Source organism: Mesoplodon mirus, assembly GCF_964341445.2.
Source record: "Mesoplodon mirus genome assembly, chromosome: 9".
NCBI classification, from domain to species: domain Eukaryota; kingdom Metazoa; phylum Chordata; class Mammalia; order Artiodactyla; family Ziphiidae; genus Mesoplodon; species Mesoplodon mirus.
Genome location: NC_138985.1, coordinates 18,318,052 through 18,345,245, shown reverse-complemented (window position 1 = coordinate 18,345,245; position 27,194 = coordinate 18,318,052). Strand labels below are relative to the sequence as shown.

The 27,194-nt window shown below is 38.3% G+C and overlaps 2 protein-coding genes across 2 annotated transcripts in view; one reads left to right on the top strand and one right to left on the bottom strand.

The window, feature by feature from the left end:
- Nucleotides 1-27,194, top strand: part of FBXL13 (F-box and leucine rich repeat protein 13) — a gene marked incomplete at both ends in the record, with an annotated part of 188,464 nt that overhangs the window by 79,258 nt on the left and 82,012 nt on the right. The window contains 2 exon segments of the mRNA XM_082632412.1: nucleotides 13,771-13,823; nucleotides 17,231-17,331. Of these exon segments, the coding sequence (XP_082488538.1) occupies nucleotides 13,771-13,823; nucleotides 17,231-17,331 (154 nt within the window).
- Nucleotides 1-27,194, bottom strand: part of LRRC17 (leucine rich repeat containing 17) — a 31,786-nt gene that overhangs the window by 2,964 nt on the left and 1,628 nt on the right. Inside the window, exons 2-3 of the mRNA XM_082632413.1 lie at nucleotides 9,550-10,454; nucleotides 1,402-1,557 (exon numbers count right to left, since the gene is read on the bottom strand). Coding sequence (XP_082488539.1) covers nucleotides 1,402-1,557; nucleotides 9,550-10,318 — 925 coding nt within the window. The 5' untranslated portion in view covers nucleotides 10,319-10,454. The remainder of the gene's footprint in view (nucleotides 1-1,401; nucleotides 1,558-9,549; nucleotides 10,455-27,194) is intronic.

The following is a 27,194-nucleotide window of genomic DNA, read 5'->3' as shown; positions in this document are numbered from 1 at the left end:
AAAATGAAAATTGCTTTTGATCTCAAAATTTGAAGATACTCCCAAGTTTACACTATCTGTACAGGCTAAGGTATGAGCGTAGCATATTGCTGTTCCTTTCAAAATTTTTAAAAATTATGATTTCTTAATACTTAAAAATGTTATTAATACTAAAATATGCCTTGGTAGCTCTAGAATATTCATTTTCAGTTTTTACTTCTACAATGTTAAAATCCTAATGTTCTGTTAATGGTATTAAATTACCTTTGAGAAAACAAGAAACAATTGTACTCAAAATGTTTATGACATTAACATTGTACTATTAATAGTAGTAATACACATTTTTAAAGACAGCTTTTCAAATTACGAAGGCACTGCGAAGGCACAAATATCATGTACGTTACAAATCTGATCAACATTGCAGTAATTCTCAGTTCTTTCTAAAATTCAGTGAGTTAACTTACCATGCTCATTTTTGTCAGAGGCTTTGCTTAGCAAAGGGAGAAGAGATTTGAAGGATGAAAAAGAGAATTGATCTTGATCTAGGATTAGATAAAATCCATCTGGCTCTAGTTTGAGCACATTTTATCTTTTTGTTTTTTTTAAAGCACATTTTATCTTAATTTATGAGCACACTAGATCTTAATTTTATGAGCTTAATTTATTCTGCTTAGCAGATTGTTTCAAATTTACTTTAAACAAGTTAAAGCCTTATTTTAAATAAGTTTGGACTTAATGAAAAGCAATGAAAATGCCAGATCTGAATTTCCTTTTAAAAATCACAACATGTTTAGCATATTATTGACCACTAGCCACATACCCTATTTTTTTTTTTTTTTTTTTTTTTTGGCTGCTTTGGGTCTTCATTGCTGCGTGCGGGTTTTCTTTAGTTGTGGTGAGCCGGGGCTACTCTTTGTTGCAGTACGCGGGCTTCTCATTGTGGTGCCTTCTCTTGTGGCGGAGCATGGGCTCTAGGTGCGCAGGCTTCAGTAGTTGTTGCGTGTGGGCTCTAGAGCGCAGGCTCAGTAGCTGTGGTTCAGGGGCTTAGCTGCTCCGCGGCACGTGGGATCTTCCTGGACCAGGGCTCGAACCCGTGTCCCCTGCATTGGCAGGTGGATTCTTAACCACTGTGCCCCAGGGAAGCCCTAGCCATACACTCTTATTTTTAAAATATATTCTACAAAACACTTCTTTTATTTGGACCAACTGAATAACTGTTGCTTATTACATACTTCATAAAGCAGCAGTTTGGCAAATATTTCTGAGGGCCAAGCAAGTTCTACTATAAGCATCATGTTTAATTTAAATTCAAACTTCTTACTAGTTTTTTAAAAACTAAATTGTATTTACTATAAATGTTGCCATAATGAAAAAACAGAGAACACCTGTCACCTGTTTAAAGGGCTATTCTGTGGAACTTACCGGGATCTATGAATTGAATGCCGTTGCTGCTGAGGTTTAATTTCTTTAGCTCATGAGCATCTTCAAACTCCTTGGGTCGAAGCTGGTTGATTTTGTTGTGTGACAAGTCAAGTTTAACAATGTCTGGAGGGATGTTGTTTGGAACTTTCTTCAACTCTGGAAAAAATTAAAATGTTCAGGTTATCAAGCTCTCCTCTTGCCCCCATTTGCTCTATCACTCTTATCCCTGTGTGACTGAAGAGTCAGCTCTTGAAGGGGAAAAGGATATCCCATCTAAAGCCGAAGAACATTACTATATGAACAAGCCTCAGAATATGCTAAATTCCACCAAAGCCCAGCGAACCAAGTGCATCACACTTAGAGGAGCAGATATCACTCCTTGCTGAACTGTTCTGAGAAACGTCCTAGAGGCGGCAAGAAATCAAGAGCAGGACAGCAGGCAGTGCAGCTCAGCTGGCTGGGCATCAGGCGGGGTGGTGGGGCTCAAGCCTGGCCGCCTGTTAGAATCACCTGGGATGCTCTTAAACACAGAAAGCTGAAACAAAATGAAACCCACAAATCAAACCACTCTACCTGCATCTCCTCCCATTCCCTTCCCACTCCTCGAAGAGCTTTCACTATTAATTATTGCCTCTTTGTTGCATCTTCCTTTTATCCCTCTCCTCAGACTCCTTCTGTCAACAAATAAGCTCAGATCTTGCCATCCTAAGAGAGAAACAAAAAGCCCTGGACCTTGATGACCCTCAGGCTGTTACCTTATTTCTCCTTTCCTTGGATGCTACAATTGGAGGAAGAATAGTCCTCATTTGCTCCCCCTGCTTCCTCATCACCCACTTATTCCCTGACTCCTGTGACTCAATTTATACTCCGCCACTCCTCGCTGACTCTTCGCACGGTACTGAAGTACCTGGACTCCTCAGGGAAAACAGTGAGAACAATACTGCTGCTGTGACTGCTGCTGCTGAGACGGCAATGACTACTCCAAGACAGCCTCTGGAAGAGGAGTCTAGTTATGGTTCATAGGGTAATAGGAAATCAAGGTTCACCGAATTTGTCTCTGACTATTTATATTTGTCGTTAAATCATGCTTTAAAATACTATAAAGTGTGTTTATTTTATATTGTAGCATAATACTTGCCCTTTCTTTTAAGCTTTAGCACAAGATTCTGAAGAGGTTTTATTCAATTTTAAGTAGGGCAAGTGAAGCCTGTGAAGAGAAACAAAGCTGTTCAGACAAAAGAAAATTAGAAGCAACAAATAAAATGGCCAGATTAGTTCACACCTGAGAAACAGCATGACCCAACGACTTTCTGAATAAGTAGAAATTCCTTGAACGAGGTACAGTAAGTTTATGAAAGGTGGTATCCATTTATCCATAATTCCCTTTTTGCTACAGAATAACTGACTTACTGATAATTTTTTCCAAATATTTTTTAAAAACCCCTTCTGGTATATATGATTTCTTAACTCATAGTATGTTTACTTTCATAAAGACTCAGTCTTATATCCCTTCTTTTAACGGCTCAGAATCCATGGTTAATGGGATGGTATTGGTAGTTCCTTCTTTGGTATACTTATTACTGTTAAGTTTGCTTTTTCTTCTTGATGGGATCTTGGTATCTTAGTACCTATGTACAAGAACTTTTTCTAGGTGCCCTAACAAGTATTATGTGACAAGAACCCTATGAGCTAAGTACATTATCCCCATTTTACAGATGAAGAAACTGAGGCACAACTTGCCCATAGTCACTCTCTAGGATTTTTTTTTTTTAATAACACCCAGGCTCAGCAGGTATAAAGGGAAGCAGCTGACAATTTTGCTGCTGTATCTCTGCCTTGAGTGTTTGGGTTTTTTTTTTTTTTTTTTAACATCTTTATTGGAGTATAATTGCTTTACAATGGTGTGTTAGTTTCTGCTTTATAACAAAGTGAATCAGTTATACATATACATATGTCCCCCTATCCCCTCCCTCTTGCATCTCCCTCCCTCCCACCCTCCCTATCCCACCCCTATAGGTGGTCACAAAGCACCGAGCCGATCTCCCTGTGCTATGCGGCTGCTTCCCACTAGTTATCTATTTTACGTTTGATACACACTCTAGGATTTAAACACAGACATGCTAGCCCCCAGAACTATGCTTCTAACCACTATGCTCTGCTGCCTATTCATGGTACCTTTCTGCTTCACTTATGCTGTTCCATCCGCTTAGAATCCTCAAGCTTGTCATGTAGGGTTAAGTGGGGATTGGGGAGCAACTGGGGTGGGGGTCAATATATTGGAATGGCCATAATACCTTTCTGGCTCTGTATTTAAAATGACATCTCCCTGCTTTCAAGTAGGCAACAGCAGCAATGCTAATACCATTTCCTGCTTTTTCTCAATGGCAGTTATCAGCATCAGGCACAGTGTACATCTTACTGATTTTTTTCATTTTTGCATCCTCCTTGCCATGGAAGCTTCCTGAGAGAAGTTTAGAACAGTGCCTAATATATCATAAATAAATAAGTGGTATGTGGCAGCCAGCTTCTAAAATGTCATCCAACAATCTCCTCTACTGATATTCATGCCCTTGTATAAACTCTTCCCCTTAAGTATGGGCTGAACCTAGTGACTTGCTTCTAATAATAGAATGCAGCAAATATGATAGGAGCTCACTTCCATAATTAGGTTATAAGAAACTGTGACTTTTGTCTGGCTAGCAGACTCTCTTTTGCTGGTTTTGATGAAGCAAGTTGCCATTCTGAAGAGGCTCACATGGCAAGTAATTAAGGTTGGCCTCTGGCCAACAACCAGCAAGGAACTCAGGCCCTCAGTCCAACAGTCCTTGAGGAACTGAATCCTGCCAGCAGTCATATGAGCTTGGAAGAGGATATTTTTCCAGTTGAGCCTTCAGGTGAAACCACATCTAATTGCAGCCTTGTGAGAGATCCTCAAGTAGAGGACCCAGCTAACCCATGTCTGGTTTCCTGACCTACAGAAACTGTGAGATAATAAAGTGTGTTGTTTTAAGCCACAAAGTTTTGGGGTAGTTTCTTAGGCAGCAATAAAGTTATCTAACTAACATATGGGAAATAATGAGCTCATTAAATGTGTTGAGTTTAATGATTCAGGAATATTGAGCCCTCTTGTAATAAAAATGCTTCGAAAATTTGGATTGATTTTATTTCCATCCTCTGATAAGACATTGTTTTGTTTGACCTAGAGTTGTGTCTGCCAACATATAGAAAGGTGAAAGGTTTTAAGACTTGAACTTATTATAATATTGCAACGCTGAGGTAATCCTCCCTTTAGGACCAGCAAGACCCTGACTGGAGATCTATATTCTCTCTTGGGCACTACATGTAAACAAGGAGATGGATATCCCAGGAAAAACTGAAAACCACAGAGACACTTGAGGACAGGCAGAAGAAATAATTTCTTGACATTTAGCATTTGGAATAACTATTGAGAATGGCTGTGGCATTTTCTTAGAAGATTTTAAAAAAAGGAATAGAGTTTTATTTCAAAATACCCAGGATCCCACCTCTCCTCTCTTCCTTCACTGCTACCACATTGGTCCAAGCCACCAGCACCTCTTATCTGGATTATCCCAATATTGTCCTAAGCCCAGGTGATCATGTTAAAACATGTGAGATCCTATCATTTTACCAGATGGCTTGCCATCCTCCAGATGGCAGAACCCTTTGCTTCCCATCTCACTATGAATAAAAGCCCAAGTCCTCACCAAGGCCCTACAAAGCCATTAAGGGCTGTAGGTCTTGCTTGCCACCAGAGTTAGTATCTCCTAGGTCCTGGAAAACAGCCTATTTATCAGTACTTGCTTGCTGAACCCACATCTGCTGGGCTGCACATGAGGGTGAATGACAGAGACCTCCCAAGCAACCACTGTAGGACAAGCTAAAGTGGGTTAACCACAAATAAATGGGTAGAAAAAAATGCTTATGAGAACACCCTGAAACCCAGCTTAAGCAATGTGGCAGACCTGTGGAAGAGGAATATGAACTGCAGAACCAACTTTGGCATTGTTACCAGCAGACTTGAGTAAAAATAGGATCCACAAGTAATACCAGGAAATGCAAATCAAAGCCTTTACTAGTAGGCTTAGAAAAACATGGAAAAATCTTATTTGTTGTATTGATGAGTAAAAACGGTTCTTTAGTTTTTAACCTTAAACTTGAATGAGAAATGCAAATGTTGATGTGAAGTAGGTTTGTCTTTGATAAAGATTACACAAATACAAATTTCCCCAGACCAGAAGTCAAATTTGGTCAATGCCCCCATTTCTAGACCAGGCACCACACGGTTATTTGCTGCTGAGATTTTTGGTAAACCTTCAACAAATATCATATTTACTTGATTATCACCCCTGACAAGACTGCCTCTCCCCCAACCAAACCTTGCTGATTTTGAGGAGGAAATTGGGAAATTTTTTCCATGTAATTTCTCATTTAGTAGGCTACCTTGATTGTCAGCAATGTCAGAACTACTCTGAAGGCTTGGTAGTGGTAGGTAAAGAGATATAAATGGCCCTGTGTATTGCAAATAAAAGATTCTTAATTATTGTTCAAACTAATGGTGAAATTATCTTCAGAGGCAGCTGGGAGCAATTTATGGTCATAATTCTCCCCAGCCCTAATCTTAGAAGTAAAATAAATCCTTAAAATGGTAAATTATTCTGGTAAATGTGAAGCTAAAAAGCAGTTTTAAAACTCTCTCATGTATTTTTGGCAAATCCATCCATCTCAATATGGCATAAACATGGCTTTCAACTAATCTCACATCTATTCCCTTTGAAAGACTAAGTTTTGTTGGCAAAGTGCCTGTCACCCAGTGAATATAAAGCTATTGTTTCCTTCTCTTGCTGTCAGATGTTTAAGGCAAAAATAGTGATCTCTGAGGTCTATGTGGTCAAATTGGCATGTATTAGGTACCCTACACACACCATCTGACTCATCATCTGTCAGCTGGGAAAGGCACAACTAATTCCCGAGTTAAGGGAATCTGTATTTGGCTTCCTTGAGTGTGATCATGTACATGATGAATTGTACAGAGCCTAAGAGGAGGGTTCAATACCGGAAGGAAGCACCCAGAAGGCTCTTATATATTCTTCTTGGTTAATAGGCATAACCAGAATCTTGAAGGAAGAGAGGACAGTGCATGGTGGCCAATGGCTTGGGAACTGCTTAGGGATTGCCTATGTGATCTTCAAAGGGCAACCTAACTTCTCTACTCCTCAACTTCTTCCTTCCTAAAATGAGGAGAATACTAGTATTTCTTTTAAGGTTGTGAGGAGTAAATGACAATGCATGAAACTGCTATGTCTTAGGCACACAGAGCATTTAGATGGCAGCTCTCATGAATATCACTGCTAGTTCCACTCTTGATGGCATGTTTTAGGCTTCTTTGGATCCTCCATAGTGTCCAACGTGTGAGCACAATCAAAAGTATTACTACCCTCTGGCAGGGAGTTAGAGATGAACACTGCTGAACATTTATTCTCAGTATTTGACATTTATTATCTAGTTATAGAATGGGATAAGGAAAACTATAATGGATAAAATTCAGTGTCATATTTGAATTCCAGCCATGATTTTTAACTTCTATGTATTTTTATGTTTAAAAGTTGCTTAAATTACTGCTTTTTAAGAGCAAAGAAAGCAGCTCAATTATTATCATCAATCTAAAGAACATGGCCCTGTGCCCGGCAGTACCAAAGGGAATTTAATAGAGAAGACCTTTGACTTTAAACTTATGGGAATCAACAATATATCAAAAAATGAAAAGTAAATTATCAGCTGAATCAATGGACTGATATCAACCATAGTGAGAGTGATTTATATTGATGATACTAAAAGACACAACTACCCTTCATTTTATAATCTAAAAAGTATAGGCTCTGATTTACGTCGTCATTAACAAGTGGAGGAACTTGAGTTGTCCTTTAGTGTTAGTATAGATGTACTAACTGTGCATGTCATATAAACTTTATTTATACCGTTTCCCAGTAAATCATGTGTTTTTAAAGCATGAGGAATGAATTTATGGGGCATATCTGGAAGGTTGTGTGTAGACAGCAGTAACTTGAGGAAGGAAAGCAATAAAAAATATATTTGTATTTTTATAAGTTGATTTTTGCCAAGAAAAAAGAGAAAAATATCATGGAAAAAAAGACAAAGGCAGAAATAGGCTCACTGGAGAGGGAATGGCCAAAGAGGAGAAAAGCAGTAAAAAAGAAAGCTATTTCCTACTATGTTATCTTTTCTTAAATTACAGTGTGGTATAGCTGTAGAAATCTTCAATTTTGTCTTAACAGCATTTTTCTCAGATAATTAATGGGCTTAACTCTACTATTTTCTCTTTGTCACCTGATGCAGCAAGTGCAAATTAACTTTAGCTTGAGGATAGAACCTTAGCGATATCAAGTAGTTTTTCTAACTCAAGTCTAGGAATAGGAGCTTTGTATTAGTTTTTAAAATATATAATTCAAGTGTTTAAGCATCACAAAGGAAATCCTAGTAAAACATGCTCTTTAGCATGACGCACCAAGTACCCACCATTAACCGCGTTAGGGAAATTCCACCCAATCTGGCTACAGAGAAACTTCATGTACTGACTTTTCTGCAATTCTTTAATGCTTTCCTTGTTCCAGCTGCTTGTTTGAACATGGTTAGATTAATTCTGGATGCCAGCAGGCTCAGGTGGACCAAGTTTCAAATCTTAGTTTTGCTGCTTACCTGCGAGACCTTGAGCAAGTGACTGAACCTCCCTTAGCCTCATTTTCCTCAACTGTAGATGGGGATACTATCAATACTACCTTGCTGGCAGCTGTAGACAGCATGTGTGTGGAATACCTGGAGCATAGTAGGTTCTCAATTAATGAGCACTTTCTCTCAAACTCAGAGGATCCCATAACGGCATCTCCCAGGTTATGATACTGTAATTGCTTTACTCTAGCATCAATGCTATACAATTCACAGAGTGTCATCGTAAGCAAACCTTTTGGTGTCATGTAGTCATGGTGTGACCTAACCAGGTGCCACCTTCCACAGTCAGAGAGAGGGAGCAAGTCTTGAGCATGCTTTGCTGATAAATGAACAAATTTATTCCTGCCTAGGGTTTCCTTGAGAGAAGCCAGTCTCCATGTTCCTCTTTCTGTTCTTAAAACAAACCCTCCTAAAATAACTGGAAGGAATGATACTATGCTCTATATGACCCTAATTCAATGACATCTGGCTTTAATTTAATATTACATATAAGTTATTAACCCACGCCAGAAATGAAACAGACACTCAAATGCCTTGTTGTCCTAGGGTAGATTAGCGGTGCCCAGACCACACTTTGAGAATGTCTTCACTAACGTGTCAAGAGCCTTACTGAAATCTCCCATCTGTTTTCTTATTTCATGAATTTGTCCTGTATGCACAAATCCTGCACACTACTAGCCCAAGATTGTGTGTGATGTAAAAGCCAGTAATGATTTGCAGAAAGTAAGTAATATTCTAGAAAGCTATTCTTAGTCTCATAGTTCTTGGATTAATACTTTCAACTTAGTTTTTTTCAATATTCTTATGTTTTATTTTGGATAATTTGGGAACAATTAAGATACAGGATGGTAGCAAGTGTTTTTGAAAACCTTGAGACTAAATTATAAGAACTACAGACACACCATCACTACAGCCCACTTGGCTTCCTTCTCGTGGTGTTCTCACCTGTCCTGCTCTGCACATGGTTTTCCTTAAGGTTACTATCTTCCCACAGATGCACACCATGTTTTGAATTTAACTGGTGTAAATCAGGTTATACGGACAGCGCACTGGCACTTTATTTCATACCCACTGGTTTACCTACATAAGTTAAATTACATTGGATTTAAGACTAAAGAAATTTCTTACAGCCACAGCTTGCGATGAGCAAATAAGAGTAGGACCCAAATGGCTGCCCCTCCTGAGCATACCTCCTACCCTCCTCTAATGTTCCCCAAATCACTAAACCACCTTGAGCTCGGAGTAAATTCCATTGTCATTGGGGAAAGATTTCTGGTGGAAATGCTCCCAAAATTCTAAGTCATGGTGGGATGCAGAGATTCCTAAGATTCAAAAAGCATTTTTAATCATCCATGAAAATGAAAAAGTAAGAAACTTACAAACCTTTTCTTTTGCAGTCCAGTGTTCGTATGGGAAACACGTAGTTGTGGCAAAGAGAAGAGTCCACCTCGGGCTTGATGACTGGGGGTTTCCCTGACACTTGGGGTCTCGGATCCAAATGTTCCTTTTCTCCTTCATTACATAACTGTTCAGATTTTATCTGTCTCAGTTTTTTATTTTTTAGTCCTTGTGGGCTTTCACACTTGGCGTAGTTCCCCAAATTCCGGTTCCTTGGAATCTGCAACATTGAAATAAGCGTTTCCATCTCACAAGTACAATGCCAGGGATTGTCATAAAGACGCAGGTAGCTCAGGAGAGGTGTGTAAATGAACACTTCCTCTGTCAAGACTTTGATCTGGTTGTGCTGCAGTAAGAGAGTGGTAAGTTTATTTAAACCAAAGAAAGCCTCACTCTCAATTTTGGAGATCTCATTCTGTTGCAAATCCAAGCTTTTCAGCTTTTTAAACTTGGAAAACATGTTGTTCTTCAGTATGCGGATTTTGTTTCTTGCTAACAGCATGTGCAGTAAATCCTGAGGCCAGCCCGGCAGCACATAAACTTGTTTTCTCTCTTGACAATCTAAGTATTTCTCATGAAGGTATGTGTACACTTCACAGGGGAGGCCTGGAGCATAGCGTTTGAACAGGCTGGAGCTTTTCCGGCTCCCACCAGCCCGGCTGTGATTCACTCGGTTTTTCGCACCCCCAGGGCTTCCTTTGCGCTCAGCGGCTTTACAAAAGAAGAGCAGGATTAAGATGGTAACCACGCGCATCCTGACATCCAGCTGGCCCCAATTACTTGGTGTGACAGATGGAACAATGAAAGTATTCCTTTGAAATCCACGTTTGGGTAATCCTAACTAACGCAGTTCAGGAACCATGAGACCCAGCTGAGGTACGGTGGAGTCCCTAGATTGCAGGAGGAAAAAATATTGAGACCATTGTGAGCACCGCAATTGACAAATAAGTGCACGTTTTCAAGTTACTTTAATTTTTAAGCAAAGGCATTCCCTTAATAAAGGCACATGCAGAAGAGTGGTAGAGAAGAGTGCTGTAGAAGGCTCCACACCCTCCTACTTGCCTGGTTTAGTGGCTAAGTGTTTGGGCCCTGAGTATGAATCAAGACTCTTCTACTTGCTGAACTGTGTGACCTCAGGCTAATTATTTAACCTCATCTCCAGCATCTGTAAAGTGGGACTGAGGATACCTCTAGTATTGTTGGGAAGATGAAACAGGCTCATGTGCATCAGACCCTTCGCAGTGCCTGATCCAGGGGAAGTACTCCACACTGTTAGGACTTAGCGTTATGAAAACTGAAGCTGGATTCAAGACATTAAAGGGATTCTCCTTACAGCTTTGAGATGCGCAATTAAGAGTAGGGCTCCAACGAATGTTCTCCTGAGCTTATTTTTTTCTTTCCTTTACTGTCTCCCAATCACCAATCATGTTGAATGTGGGCTCCAGAAATGCTCAGGGTAAACTGCAACTGTCCTTGTCATTTCCTGCACATCTTGGCTTAAATGTCCCCTTCTCAGCAAAACCTTCTCTGATTGCTCTATTTAAAAGTAGTACCCCTTCCCACTCGCTGGTTGCCCTCTAGTCCGTTTCTGGTTTTATTTCTCTCCAGGGCACGTATCACCATCTGTCAAAACAGATATTTTGCTTCTTTTGTTTATTGTCCTTCTCCCTCAACTAGGATGTAAACTTCGTAAGGGCAGACATTTTTCTCTGTTTTGTTCACTGCTGTATTTCCAGCACCCGTAGAGTTTTTAGCACATAGCAGGTTCTTGATAAATATTTGTTGAATTGCATGAATTCAGGTAACCACTCTATAAAAATATTAATAATCTCATAAATTTAGTTATTATATTTTTTGGTATCTATTATTCCCTTACGTATTACTGATGACTTCCAAGAGCTGCACATTTTTTTTAACATCTTTATTGGAGTAAAATTGCTTTACAATGGTGTGTTAGTTTCTGCTGTATCACAAAGTCAATCAGCTATACATATACATCTATCCCCATATCTTATCCCTCTTGCATCTCCCTCCCACCCTCGCTATCCTACCCCTCTAGGTGGTCAGAGCGCCGACATGATCTCCCTGTGCTATGTGGCTGCTTCCCACTAGCTATCTGTTTTACATTTGGTGGTGTATATATGTCCATGCCACTCTCTCACTTCGTCCCAGCTCACCCTTCCTCCCTCCCCGTGCTGTCCTCAAGTCCATTGTCTACGTCTGTGTCTTTATTCCTGTCCTGCCCTTAGGTGCTTCAGAACCTTTTTTTTTTTTTAGATTCCATATTTGTGTTAGCATACAGTATTTGTTTTTCTCTTTCTGACTCACTTCACTCTGTAGGACAGACTCTAGGTCCATCCACCTCACTACAAATAACTCAATTTCGTTTCTTTTTATGGCTGAGTAATATTCCATTGTATATATGTGCCACATCTTCTTTATCCATTCATCTGTCGATGGACACTTAGGTTGCTTCCATGTCCTGGCTACTGTAAATAGAGCTGCAATGAACATTGTGGTACATGACTCTTATTGAATTATGGTTTTCTCAGGGTATATGCCCTGTAGTGGGACTGCTGGGTCATATGGTAGTTCTATTTGTAGTTTTTTAAGGAACCTCCATACTGTTCTCCATAGTGGCTGTATCAATTTACATTCCCACCAACAGTGCAAGAGTGTTCCCTTTTCTCCACACCCTCTCCAGCATTTATTGTTTGTAGATTTTTTGATGATGGCCATTCTGACCATTGTGAGGTGATACTTCATTGTAGTTTTGCTTTGCATTTCTCTAATGATTGGTGATGTTGAGCATCCTTTCATGTGTTTGTTGGCAATCTGTATATCTTCTTTGGAGAAATGTCTATTTAGGTCTTCTGCCCATTTTTGGATTGGGTTGTTTGTTTTTTTGATATGGAGCTGCATGAGCTGCTGCTGCCTGTATATTTTGGAGATGAATCCTTTGTCAGCTGCTTTGTTTGCAAATATTTTCTCCCATTCTGAGGGTTGTCTTTTTGTCTTGTTTATGGTTTCCTTTGCTGTCAAGAGCTGTACATTTTTAAGAATTGTTTTCATCTTTAAAATTCTGAAATTGGTTTTGGTTTGCACTTATTACTTAGGACATAGCTCATTCTTGGCAGAGACAGAAATATTCAAAATGGATTTATAATTAATAACATTTCTGTTGTTATTGTTGTGGGGCTCTTTGGTTATAACTGGCAGATGTGTCTCCTATTCATTGTAACCGTGTGAATGCCAGGAGCACCCCCTTACCTGGAGTTTCCTGCTTGTACAGGTCTCCTCCATCTAGAATGCCTTTCCCCTTCTTTGCCCCAAGCATTCCTCCCATTCACTGTGTTGTGTCCCCTGCCCTCACTGCTTCTCTTCTGTCTCAGATTTGGAGTTTTACTTACTGTTAGTCTGGACCCAGAGAGCTGACTGTATAACACAAGTCTTGCTTCCCCTGCCAGATCACAAGCTGTGCAGGTGTCTCTGGTTCCAGAACTAATCAGGCACTTGACCTTTCTGACTCTCCACATCTCAATCTGCAACTCGTTGTAAACTGTATGTAAATCTAACCTAAGATAGAAATATTTTGTTAATTACTATGCATGATGATATTCATGATATTCATGCTTAATTATTTGTGGGGAAGAAGTGTGCTGATGTCTGCAACTTTAAAAGGCATAAAAAATTAAGATGGATTGAGGGACAGAGAGATGGATGTGCAGGTGGATATGTGATAAAGCAAATATAGTAAAATATAAATTGTAGAATATGGGTGGGTGATGGGTACATTCACTGTACAGTTCTTCAATTCTCTCAACTTTTTTGTATGTCTGAATGTTAAAAGGAAACAAAACCCCCCAAATTAACAAAAATGTCATGCCACAAAAAAGCAGACTGGTTTTCTTCAAGTGCTTCAAAGCTGAAAGCTCTAAGTATATACAGTTTCTTCCCAAAATAGTAGTTTTCTCTTTCCTCCTTCCTTCTTTAATCCTCAAACAATAATAAACATGTGCATACTTTTTAATTTTAAAGCCAAAATAAATCATTTTTTGGGGGGGAAAGGAACCCATATACTTGGAACAAGTTATTTGCCAGGGTTTTTGTTTGTTTTCTGATGAATACACAGCAGTGAATGTAGGATGGAAAAACTTTAAATATTTGTAATATGGTGTTTAATAATGTGTAACTTGTTTGATTTAGGCCTCTGTAGAAACTTGCAAGAGCTGAATGTCTCTGACTGTCCAATGCTCACGGTGAGTATAAGAAGCTTATTTTACTGTTGTTTATATAGATTCAGACTTGCTCCACTGGAGCACTAATCCACAGAGATTCTGCCAAAATACATGCCTGTGTGCTCATTTAGGATTAAATATGGAGAAAAGCAAACTATGTTAAACACTGGCAAGAAATTTTATCCAACTTATGTAATGCTCTTATTATTTCTGTAGATATGTCCAAGGTTGGAGTCTCTGGAAAGTGGAAACTATTCAACAATTAGACAAAAATGAATTATATTTATGTTTAAGGCCATGTGTGCATGAGACAGAAAAAATTGGGCCCCAGCAGAGACAATAGGCTCAATTTATAAGTCTTCATGGCTATCAACTGTGGCGCCAAAGAAGATGGAAATGAATATGTAACTCTAGCCAACTCCTTCCTGGTCCCTGTCTCCAGGCTTTCCTCTACTTCCAATCTGTCTTACACCCTGTGGACACAGAATATTCCTTCTTAAAGGCAGATCTGACCACTTCACCACCATCTGCCATCATTTATACACACACTTATCATCTACACTATTGGATAGAGACAAAGCTCTTTAACATTACTGTACCTTGGAGACCCTCGGTCGTCTTGTCTCTGCCTCCCTTTCCAGCCTCATCTTCTTATAAATCCTACATGCACATTAAGTTTCAGCAGCCACAAGCTGCTATGCTTTCTTTCCTGCATGCACCAAGCTCCTCTTGCTGTTTTGCCTTTGCTCCGGCTGTGCTCTTTGCTTGGAGAGAGGAGGGAAAAGAATGAACAGCCTGATTGCTTCCCCCTCCTCATTAAGCACCAGCTCCAGGATGAAGTCCATGCCCCTCAGCACAGGTGAAAAGACTTTGTGAATTGGCTCTTCCTTGCTACCTACCCAGCCTCTTCATTAACAGTTCTTTCTTTCAGATTTCTACTCGATTTCATTCTTTCTGTGGATATTTTTAGCACCTACTATGTTAAAGATATATTTATCTTTATATATAAAGATATATAGGGAACTTACATGTTATAAAATAGAGGTTTTATAGGGAATTTAAGATGAATTAAGTTTCAGTTCTTGCCCTCAGGGAGCTTTAGTTCTCACTTGAATAAAAGATCATATTCTTTAATTTGGCTTTCTAATAGGAAAGTCAAAAGAATTCCATCTGTGTTGAATTTGTGAACATCAAAGTCTTTTCCAGTTTTAGAGTTTAATAATGTACAGGGCTGATAACTTTATCCAGCTACATTTTACTATTGTCTTTCCCTTTGAGACAAAGACTGAGAGACAGGCTTACATTTAAGGAGTTGAGTAACATTCATTCAAAAAGCTCTGATTTCTAAGAAGCTTGCCTTATGAATATATTACATCCTGAAAGATTTTGAGTGCATCATGGACAAATTCATGGACCATCCTGCAATGTAGACACTGAAACAATTTTTGCATTTATGTGCTCGAACATTTGGGGATTGAAATTTGAGTTCTTTTAAATATTGAGAACAAAATTCCTTTGAACTTCCTCCTCATCTCAAAGGGAAAATCAGATTATTCTATGTTACATAATGCCTACTTCATCTTCCTCTTGCTGGCTCCCATATATTTTCATCTGTGTGGCCACTTCTCTAGGGTGTAAACCAGCTTTCTATCTTCCTCCTTGTCCCATTTCATTTGCAGTTTTGCTGGTGTCTTCCACCAGGTGCACAATCACTTTGACGGGTGATTGGCACCATGAACATTTTTGAAGATAGATTCTTTGTATTGAACTATAATGCCACACATTATGTTTGTTCTCTCCATTCCTGCTGGGAAAAAGTGTACTGTATACTTTTTAATCTGTACATGTATATCCAAATCCTACATTTCGGTGGTGGAGTGTCTAGAAAAATTGCTGGTATCTTGAACGCAGTGGCAAGAGTACAGTGTTTATTGAAAGCCCTGCACTTGTTCTCATGCGTCATTGGCACATAGAACCTTTAGACAACAGAACTACAGTTTTACAACTTAAAAAAAACCCTTGTGTTCTCTTTAAGGTGCGGTTTGCTTCCCCTGTAAATCAACCAATTCTTATCCCATGTGCAAGATGCTCTGACCTACAGGATTTTGTTATTTTAATATTCATGATTCCAGGAAGTAGCTAGGAACAGAATGTTAGGCATTGATGGTCCTGCTGGAAGTAAACCTTTGCCATCCTTAGTGGAGTTCAGGGAAGCCATATTGACCATGCAGAATTCTTCCCCGAACCTCATCTCCTAGCCTAGTGCCAGTTTACCTCTTCCTGCAAAGGCTTATTCTTCCAGGACAATGTACCACAAATATTTAAAACTAGCAGACTTCTTCAGTGTTCCTGGGGAGACTCATAAATCATTAAATAAATACAAACCCGCTGCTACTCATTCTAGAACATTTTATAAATAGTTACCAATACAAGAAGCACACCATTGCAATCAAAGCTTGAAACATCTGTCTTGTAAATGTCAATTTAGGGCTCATGCTTGAAATCACTCTGTGTTTTTCTGTCTTTCTCATGTTGCAGTCATACTGTTCTCTTGTACTGGATTTCAGCTCCCTGGGAGAGGGTTCCCTGAATCTTTGATATTCTCCACTACAGTACCCTCTGCATTGAATTTCATGTCCAACATGTATGCAGCCTATATTTTACCTCAGGACATCTCAAACTTACCATAAATTTGGTGCAAGTCTGTTTAGCTGTTTTAATATCTTCAGTAACAGAACCACAGAAACTTAATCACACACACACACCTCTGTATAAATATACATGTATAAATATGGACTCACTTTTTAATGAAGTCCAGTTGAAAGAGTTTCATCCTGTCTTTCAGAATGATTTTAGTAAATTTAAAAATGGATCCATTTTTAATCATTTTCATGTATCTAACCAGTCAGTAGTGTTTGACACTTTGGCACGAGCTTAAAGGGTTGAACTGGCAAGGGTTCAGATTTTAATGAAGTGTCATTGTGATGCAATGGGACTTTATTTCCAAAGAAAGGGAACGGGAGGGAGTAATGAACCTTCAAGCAAAGCCACCACCTTCTACTTAATTTTTTTTTTTTTTTTGCGGTACGCGGGCCTCTCACTGTTGTGGCCTCTCCCATTGCGGAGCACAGGCTCCGGACACGCAGGCTCAACGGCCATGGCTCACGGGCCCAGCCGCTCCACGGCATGTGGGATCTTCCCGGACCGGGACACGAACCCGTGTCCCCTGCACCGGCAGGCGGACTCTCCACCACGGCGCCACCAGCGAAGCCCTACTTAATTTGATTTATAAATGATAACAAAGACTATGAAGAGACCAAGACTTGCATATACTTTTTTGGAGCAGGGAGTGAGATACTAGAGAGATAATGGGGAAAGAGCAAAGCCTGTTAGACTTTGATAAGATTCTTCCCTGTGTTTTTATGCAGGATGAATCAATGAGATACATCTCTGAGAGCTGTCCTGGAGTCCTGTATCTCAATCTATCTAACACAACTATCACCAACAGGACGATGCGACTCCTGCCGAGGTAATGCTTGTGTCATCTGTATTACACTGAAAATAGTTATGCTCCTCTAGGCTCTGACTTGCTCTAGTATTCCCCAAAGGCAGTGATCCTTTTACTAACACCCCACCACCTTGGTACCCCTATTCTGATAACAGGACTGCTTTCAAGTCCCCAAGCTAGTGCCTAACCTCTCCCTCCTTAGCCTTGCCTTGGCCAGTATTTGGGGGTCACTCTTGTAGCAGTTTGCCCAGTAGGTTGAGTTAGGCTCTGCCTATCTCTTTCTGGTCCTCGTTCCTGGGCTTTGGAGCCTGGCCCATCAATCCCCATCCAGTGTTTGGACTTCTCTACAACAGGACCCCAATATCCTGCCTCCTTAGACCCTGAGCACTGCAGAGCCAGGTTCCCTGTTGCCATGCTCTGGTTACCTGTTGGGACCCCCATCACCTCCAGGAAACCTGATGCTTGCGTTTATTTGATCTATGGACTGTTGACAAGCCAGCACTTCTTTGGAGAAGAAGGGAAAGAATATAAGACATCACTAAGAGTTGACAGAATATTCAATTTTATCAAAAATTTATGTCATTCAATTATTCTTTATTTTCACCAAGGAAAGACTAATCAGGAAGAGTATATGCTCATATTGGGAGAGATTCAAAACAGTTTTCAAACTACTGCGAAAGAATGAACCATTTTTGAGAATGTAACTTTTTTGAGATCCTTCGAAAAATAACAGTGAGGCATTTAGAGAAGCTTAAACAGAGAAAATTATAGGTGGTAATTTTCCTTATCTTTTCTCTCTAACCATTTTCTGGAAATATGCAAGACTAAAAAAAGGTGGTAACATATTTGCTTTATCTCATTAATTGACTTTCCATATTCTAGTCAGTCAAATCTATCAAACATTTCCTTTGAAATTTCTCGAGTCTTTTAAAAAACAGAGGGTTTTCCTCCTTCCAGGCATTTGATATGCATTTATTTTTTTTTCTTATATGATTTGTTTTTATTTAAATTTATAATCAACCTAGAATTAATTTTGGTAGATAAATGAAGCAGTGATCTAACAGGTTCATCAAACTATGACTTGTGCAGCCCAAAGCCTGTTTTTGTGCAGTCCATGGGCTAAGAATATTTTTTTTGCACATCAAGAGTTGTTAAACTCTTGGGGATAGCGGGGCAGGACAGGGGAGGGGGAGAGATAAATTACGAGTTTGGGATTAACATATACACGCTACTATATATAAAACAGATGAACAACAGGGACCTACTGTATAGCACAGGGAACCCTATTCAATATCTTGTGATAACCTATAATGGAAAAGAATCTGAAAAAGAATATATATATGTATACTTGTATGTATAACTGAATCACTTTGCTGTACACCGAAACTAACACATTGTAAATTAACTATACTTCAGCAATTTAAAAAAAAGAGTTGTTAAGTAACTAACCAATTATTCCAGCATCATTTATTGAATAAAACTTTTCTTAAGTGATGTGTGATACCTCTTTATATATCTAAAATTTTTATATAGGTAGTACATACTAAAAACTCATCACCTTCTAATGTTTTTGTACATGTTACTATTCTCTATGTTCTAGAGGTTATGTCCATTGTATCTGTATGGTTAAAATATTACAGCACTGTGCATCTCTTCCCAACTCCATGTTCAGTAACCTCTCATTGGTAGCTCAGAACCAGCCAAAATGGGAGTGCTCCATACCATGAAAAATGCCATATGATACAAATTAGGGTTTGATTTATTTTTTTGTTGATTGTTTAGACTGGAGAAGACAAGATAGCAGATTAGAAGTGTGTCGTGTCTACAACCTACAGAATGGGAGAAAATATTTGCAAACGATGTGACCGACAAGGGCTTAGTTTCCAAAATATACAAACAGCTCATACAAGTCAACAACAAAAAAAACCAAATAACCCAATCCCAAAATGGGCAGAAGACCTAAATACACATTTCTCCAAAGAAGAAATACAGATGGCCAATAGGCACATGAAAAGGTGCTCAACATCACTAATTATTACAGAAATGCAAATCAAAACTACAATGAGGGCTTCCCTGGTGGCGCAGTGGTTGAGAATCTGCCTGCCAATGCAGGGGACACGGGTTCGAGCCCTGGTCTGGGAAGATCCCACATGCCGCGGAGCAACTAGGCCCGTGAGCCACAACTATTGAGCCTGCACATCTGGAGCTTGTAGTCCACAACAAGAGAGGCCGCAACAGTGAGAGGCCCACGCACCGCGATGAAGCGTAGCCCCCACTCGCCACAACTAGAGAAAGCCCATGCACAGAAATGAAGACACAACACAGCCAAAAATAGATAAATAAATAAATAAATAAATAAATAAAAATTTTAAAAAAAGGTAACTATCAGAAGTCAACAATTAAAAAAAATAAACTACAACGAGGTATCATCTCACACCAGTCAGAATGGTCATCATTAAAAAGTCTACAAATAACAAACGCTGGAGAGGGTGTGGAGAGAAGGGAACCCTCCTACACTGCTGGTGAGAGTGTAAGTTGGTGCAGCCACTGTGGAAAACATTATGGAAGTTCCTCAGAAAACTAAAAATAGAATTACCATATGATCCAACAATCCCATTCCTGGGCATATATTCAGAGAAAACTATAATTCAAAAAATACATGCATCGCTATTTTATAGCAGCACTATTCACAATAGCCAAGACATGGAAACAACCTAAACGTCCATTGACAGATGAATGGTTAAAGAAGATACATAATACAATGTAATACTACTCAGCCATAAAACGGAATGAAATAAAGCCATTTGCAGCAACATGGATGCAACTAGAGATTATCATACTAAGTGAAGTAAGTCAGAAAGAGAAAGACAAATACCATATGATATCACTTATATGTGGAATCTAAAATATGACACAAATGAACATATCTATGAAACAGAAACAGAATCATGGACATAGAGAACAGACTTGTGGTTGCCAAGGGGGCAGGGGGTTGGGGGAAGGATGGAGTGGGAGGTTGGGGTTAGCAGATGTAAGCTTTTATGTATAGAATGGAAAAGCAACAAGGTCCTACTGTATAGCACAGAGAACTATATTCAATATCCTATAATAAACCATAATAGAAAATAATATTAACAAAGAATGTATATATATGTATAACTGAATCATTTTGCTGTACAGCAGAAATTAACACAACATTGTAAATCAACTATACTTCAATAAAAAATATTGAAAAAAAGTATGTCATGTCTGTACCTGCAACATTATGATTAGCACAAAAAAGTTGAGGAAATACCTTTTCAGTACTTGAAAACTGTCACATCATTGATGGATGAGTGAAATTTGGACATAAATCTTTGTGGTTTTACTTTTGTCTTACCCATTAATATAAATAAAAATATTTGTATTGGAATTATACCCATTCCTCAAGCTTTTGAACTTTATTTTTATTTTTTGTTTAAAAAAAAGAAATACATCAGAGTGAACAATTTTATTTTTCCTTTGTGTGCACAAAGGAGAAGACAAAAGTACTAGCTATATTTATGAGTTTGGCAAAAGTCAATGAATGAAAACATTGTGTGAGAATCAACTGACTATATGAAATTAGCAGTAAACAGTATTGTGTATGTTATTATTTGTAATTTGTGTGCTGTACATCTTTTATATATGTAAAATAGTTAATGTAAAATAGTAAGATGTGGGCTTCCCTGGTCACGCAGTGGTTAAGAATCCACCTGCCAATGCAGGGGACACGGGTTCAAGCCCTGGTCAAGGAATATCCCACATGCCGCGGAGCAACTAAGCCCGTGAGCCACAACTACTGAGCCTGCGCTCTAGAGCCCACAAGCCACAACTACTGAGCCCACATGCTACAACTACTGAAGCCTGTGCACCTAGAGTCCGTGCTCTGCAATAAGAGAAGCCACTGCAATAAGCCTATGCACCGCAACAAAGACCCAATGCAGCCAAAAATAAATAAAATAAAATAAAATAATGTATTTAAGAAAATAGTAAGATGTACAAATTTACAGTAAACATATATACATTTATATGCATACATGTTTTTGAAGAACCAGCTGTAAGATATTTACCAGTATGTCAATAATTAAAGGTAAAATAAGTTGGGAACTAATCCATATTTTTATAATATTTAGTCTCCCTATCAGGAACATAGTATACTTCTTTCAAATGTTCTTAAATGTCTCAAAATTTTGTTTTATTCATATGGATAGTCTGTGGTGTCTTTTTCATTGCCATTGTGAATAGTATCTTTTCTGATTATGATTTCTCATTATATTTTCTAAATGGTTACTTTTGGACTTGGGCATGATGTACATGTATCTTTTTAAACTTTTCATTTGTATGATTTAATTGATTTCTTTCCTTTTAAAATAAAAAATAGAGCTATGAAATTACTTCTAAAGAAGAACTTAGGCAAAGCTTATAAGATTTGATAAATATTGTTCTCGTTTTCTAAACAAACTTGTATATTTGATTATATGTTGACTACCACTTTGACCTAATAATTATTTAGAAGAGGATTTTTGGTTTCAAATTGTTGAAGTTTGTTAAGCTTATGTTTTTAATTATAGTTTCTTACACTGTCATCAAGAAATGTGGACTGAATTATTTCTACTTTTTGAAATTTATTGAGATTTCTTGGTGGACTAGTTTATATAATCAATTTCAGTAAATCATCCATGAATGTTTAAAACAAGAGAGTTTCTTTCAGAGAACAACATTTCTAGGTGTATATGCACATATATGTATAAATTCTTGATATGTCATAGATAAGTGATATATTAGTTGCCTATTATGATAAAGCTTCTATTAATTTATTTTTGTTATTTTACACATAAAGATTAATAAGTAGTATGTTTCATTACAGATTGTAGCATTTGTTCACATAAAATTATATTTTTTATCCTGGTTGATATTTCTTTGCCTTAAATTCTTTTTAATCTATTATTTATACAGTCACCTTTGGTTTCTTTTGTGGTTTTGTGGAATAACTTTATGTATACCCATATTTTTAACCTTTGTGTTGCTGTATTTTAGGTTTATCTTTTACATGCAGCACATAGCTAACTTCTATTTTTAAAAATTTCAATCTCTTTGCCTTTTTAAGAGGGAAGTTTAAAAGACTAATATTTCTTGTCAAAACTGAGTGTATGGTCTTATTTTTATCATCTTGCTTTATGTTTTAGATTTTTTTTATGTTACTGCACTGTACTCATCTTTTCTGCCTTTTGCTATAAAAAGTGTTATTTCTATAATCTGAATGCATTTCAAAGATATATGCATATTCTCTTGTGTATTCTTACTAGTGGATATTTGTATGTTTTTTAAAAACATGCATTTCTCTAATTATCAAAGTCACGATAAAACAGTAACTTTGGCTCCCCCGTGTTAGGCAAGAGATATGATACACTTTAATTCTCCCTTAAACTTGACGTTCTTCTACTTCCACTCACCTATATGTAAATACCTATTAATTGTGATTTTTGTTAATCATTTAACTTTCTTTTTAATGTTGATTTTTGGTGTTTGAACTCAACATTGTAATCATATTTATAATGATTATGTAGTCCTAACTCTAGTTTTATCATTCATTGATGGTCCATTTGTTCCACAATTTCCTTATTCTTTAATTTCGATTTTGATTCACCCTAGGATGACTGGAAATATAGTTTTAAAAACTCTTTATCTGGAAAGATGTGCAAGTATTAGATTTTCAGTCATTACTTTCTGAAGATGACTTTCTGTTGTCTTGAAAGATGAACAACAAATTCTCTTGGTGTATGGTTCTTGAATCATGTCCCTTACTCTATCCTTAAAACCCTACAAATGTTGCTCCATAATCTTTACTATTTCAAGTTAAAGAGAAGTCTAAAGCCAGCCTGATTTTTCTCTTCCTTTGTTGATAACCTATTTTTTTTCTGCCAAGATGCTGGCATGAACTTCCTTTTCTCTGAGAAATTAAAAACATCTTCCAAACTTAACTGTGTTGTTTCAACTAACTTTTCCTGGAACATAGTAAATCTTCTGAACATTAAAACTTAGATTTTTCTCAGCCAAGGAAGGTGTTTTTCTCTTCCTTCCTTCTTTTTTTTTAAATAAATTTATTTATTTATTTACTTTTGGCTGCGTTGGGTCTTCATTGCTGCGCGCAGGCTTCCTCTAGTTGTGGCGAGCGGGGGCTACTCGTCGTCGCAGTGCGTGGGCTTCTCATTGTGGTGGCTTCTCTTGTTGCAGAGCACAGGCTCTAGGTGCGTGGGCTTCAGTAGTTGTGGCATACGGGCTCAGTAGTTGTGGCTCGAGGGCTTAGTTGCTCCACAGCATGTGGGATCTTCCTGGACCAGAGCTCGAACCTGTGTCCCCTGAATTGGCAGGCGGATTCTTAACCACTGCGCCACCAGGGAAGCCCTCTTTTTTTTTTTTCTATTAATTAAAGTCTTTATACAAATTTCATCAAGTTGTCCACTCATGTCCTTTTATTTTTGCTCTAGGATCCAATGTAGGGTTCCATATTGCATTCAGTTGTCATTTCTCCTTAGTCTCCTCAAATCTGTGCCAGTCCTCAGCAGTTCCTTGTATTTCATGACCTCGACACTTGAAGAATACGGTTTAATTATTTATTTTATATAATGTCCCTCAATTTGGGTTTATCTGATGGATATTTTTCTTTTTAAATGCTTCTATTCCATTTGTTCAGGTTTTATCTTAAGAATCCCCTTTTATTTTTAGATCGATTTTTATTCTTGTCCTTCAAAGCTGTCATCTTCTCTCTCATCATTTTTATTTCTGTATACATTTCTCAGCATACTGCATTCTCTATGTCAGTAGTTCTGAAAGTGTGTTCCAAGGACAGCAGTGTCCCGATAAATGTTTAATAACTGGCTGGGGTAGGGAGTAAAGGTGTGGTTTTTTTTGTTTTGTTTGTGGTTTTTTTTGCGGTACGCAGGCCTCTCACTGTTGTGGCCTCTCCCATTGCGGAGCACAGGCTCAGGACGTGCAGGCTCAGCGGCCATGGCTCACAGGCCCAGCCACTCCGCGGCACGTGGGATCTTCCCGGACCGGGGCATGAACCCGCATCCCCTGCATCGGCAGGCGGACTCTCAACCACTGTGCCACCAGGGAAGCCCTAAAAGTGTGTTTTGATTTGTAGGGTTTATTGATTTCTGTGATATAAATAATTCCATCATGGCCAACTTTAAGCTACCAACGTGATGCCACTGAATGTGGAATTGGGAATAGATGCTAACAATTGGTTCTCATGGGCTGGTACAAGCCAGCTCCAGAAGCACCACTGTGGAGGGCCCCTGACCGTTTCAGGAATTCTGTAGGATTCTTTGTCCTGCAATATAGAACATCACTCAGTACTTTTCTTTAGACCTTTCATATTAAGATATATATGTGATGAATATATGTGCATGAATGTGTATGAATGTGTGTGTTTATATATATAGAGAGATTATATGTGCCTGTGTCTATGTATGTATGTGTGTATGTATCTATAGATAGAAAGAGAGTGGGGGGTGAAGAGGGAAGAGAGAAATATATATATTAAAAAATCCATATGTGAAAATCTGCACTCTCAATGTAGATGATTTGGGAGTAGCATATATCACAGTACAAATTTTTTTTTTAACTTAAAACATCCCTTCCAATCATAGTTTGAGATAAACTTTTTTTCTCCTAGGAAATTTAAAATAACACTACAGCTCTGCATAATTTTTTAAGGACATTTATTTTACAAATGAAGCTATACCTTTAGTGGGCAACAGATAGAAAAATAGGACCCAAAATGAGAATTCTGTTTTGATTTTAACTTCTAGTTCTTGCTATTGAGACAACACTTAGGATAAAACTACTTGATATTGATGTTTTTCGCCATATGAAAAAAATGTACATTGACTTTCTTATCTATAATAAAAATACATTTCATAACGATTCTCTATTTTTGCTCTGCTCTCTATTGTTTCAAACATGCTTGGGTATGCAAAAGCATTTGTTAAGCTGTAAATAACCAGAGATGTGTTATTTGTTGCTGTTCTCATTGTCTCTCTTGTGTCTTTAGTGTTTCCTTCCAAAGAAAAATGTAATTTGTTTGCCTTTCTTAGCAAAAGTGATTTGCCGCTTTTTTATTTCAATATTTTTCCTCACTTCTTTGGGGACTTGCTCAGTTTTCTAAAGTTGAAAATGAGGGCTGCCCACAGCTCATGCCCATTCCAAAACATTTTTTGCTTTTAAATATTTCCTGAATTAAACCCTCTCCATTTATTCCCATTGCCACAATCTAGGTGGCACTCTCAGCACCTCATTTGGCGCAGCATCCTGATGGTTCACTCTTGGTCTCTCTTCCCTTCAATATGCTCTGCCTTATGCTGCTAGACGTATCATCCTGAACTTAGTCTTATCACGTCTTTGATATCCTTAAGGTCTAGACTCTTCCCTTACTGTCCAAAAACATTATGTTGATAATACATTATAAAGCAACTATACTCCAATAAAAAAAAAAACATTATGCTGACAAAGGTATCTATTAGGTATCCATAGGTATCTATTAAGAATTCCTCGCTCAATTCTCATTTTTGGTATTTGTTAACTGACCGCATGCACTTAAAGAAATTGAACAATAGGCTTGGACCAGATTTGAATATATTTGAATATGCATGATTTCATAAGTAACAGTTTGATTATTATATCTAAAGAAAGATTGACTGATATACAGAGCTTAGAAATAGGTTAGGAAGAACAGTCTTCAAATGAGTGGGCAACACATGGGAGGAACAGAAACCATGCCAGAGGCTATCAATCTCGCTAGAGTTGACAGATTACATATGGTATTGCCACCATGACCAAAATGAGGGTATAGATGGCATATGAGGCCCCCCAAACTCTTAGTATCAGTTGTATGCACCACTCTTGTCAGGTGAGTACTTATTCCATTCAATGGAAGGAAGATAGTACAAACTCCATAAGAATAATTCATGTGTAATTATTATTTGAGGTAGTGGTAACAATAACAATGTATATATATTTAAAGGTTTTACCATATCCCTGCTAATATTTATCATCAAAGATCACCCTCATGAGATCAGCTCGGTGCTTTGTGACCGCCTGGAGGGGTGGGATAGGGAGGGTGGGAGGGAGACGCAAGAGGGAGGGGATATGGGGACATATGTATATGTATAACTGATTCATTTTGTTATACAGCAGAAACTAACACACCATTGTTAATCAATTATACTCAAATAAAGATGTAAAAAAAAAAAGATCACCCTCATTATAATACTATGACATCTATGTGCTTACGTAATTATCACATCTCTAAGAGGAAAGAGCAGATAGGATTACATCCATGCTACAGATGAGTAAACTGAGGTTCAGGAAAGCTGGAGGCCCCACAGTTGGTGAGGGTTAAAAAAAAAAAAGATAATGTTAAAATATCCACTTAACAGATGCAGAAACAATCTCTGAGAGGTTAGGAGAAGTTGCAGTAAGTGTCAGGACTGGGATTCAAATCCAATTTCGTCAGATTCCAAACCCTTGTGTATTTTCCATTGTGTCATGCTGCCTGCCACACTATTCCTTTCTCCAAATTAGAGAGCTAAAGGGTTGTTAGGAATGACAACCCCCAAGAAAATTGTACTTACTCAGCTGAATCACAAGGGTATGCTTCAGGGAGAAGAAGATGGAGCATTTCCAAAACTTTGGCAATGTTCTTAGCTAACTCAAGGGCCCCAGGAGAAGGGACGTTCTTTGGGATGTTAGTGCTCCTTTCTCCTTCAGAACCCTGCCCACCCAGCCACTGGGGAATCCAGAAGGCTTCCCTCTCCGTTCTCCTGAATCTCACGGACACAGCCATTACCAGAGGGAAA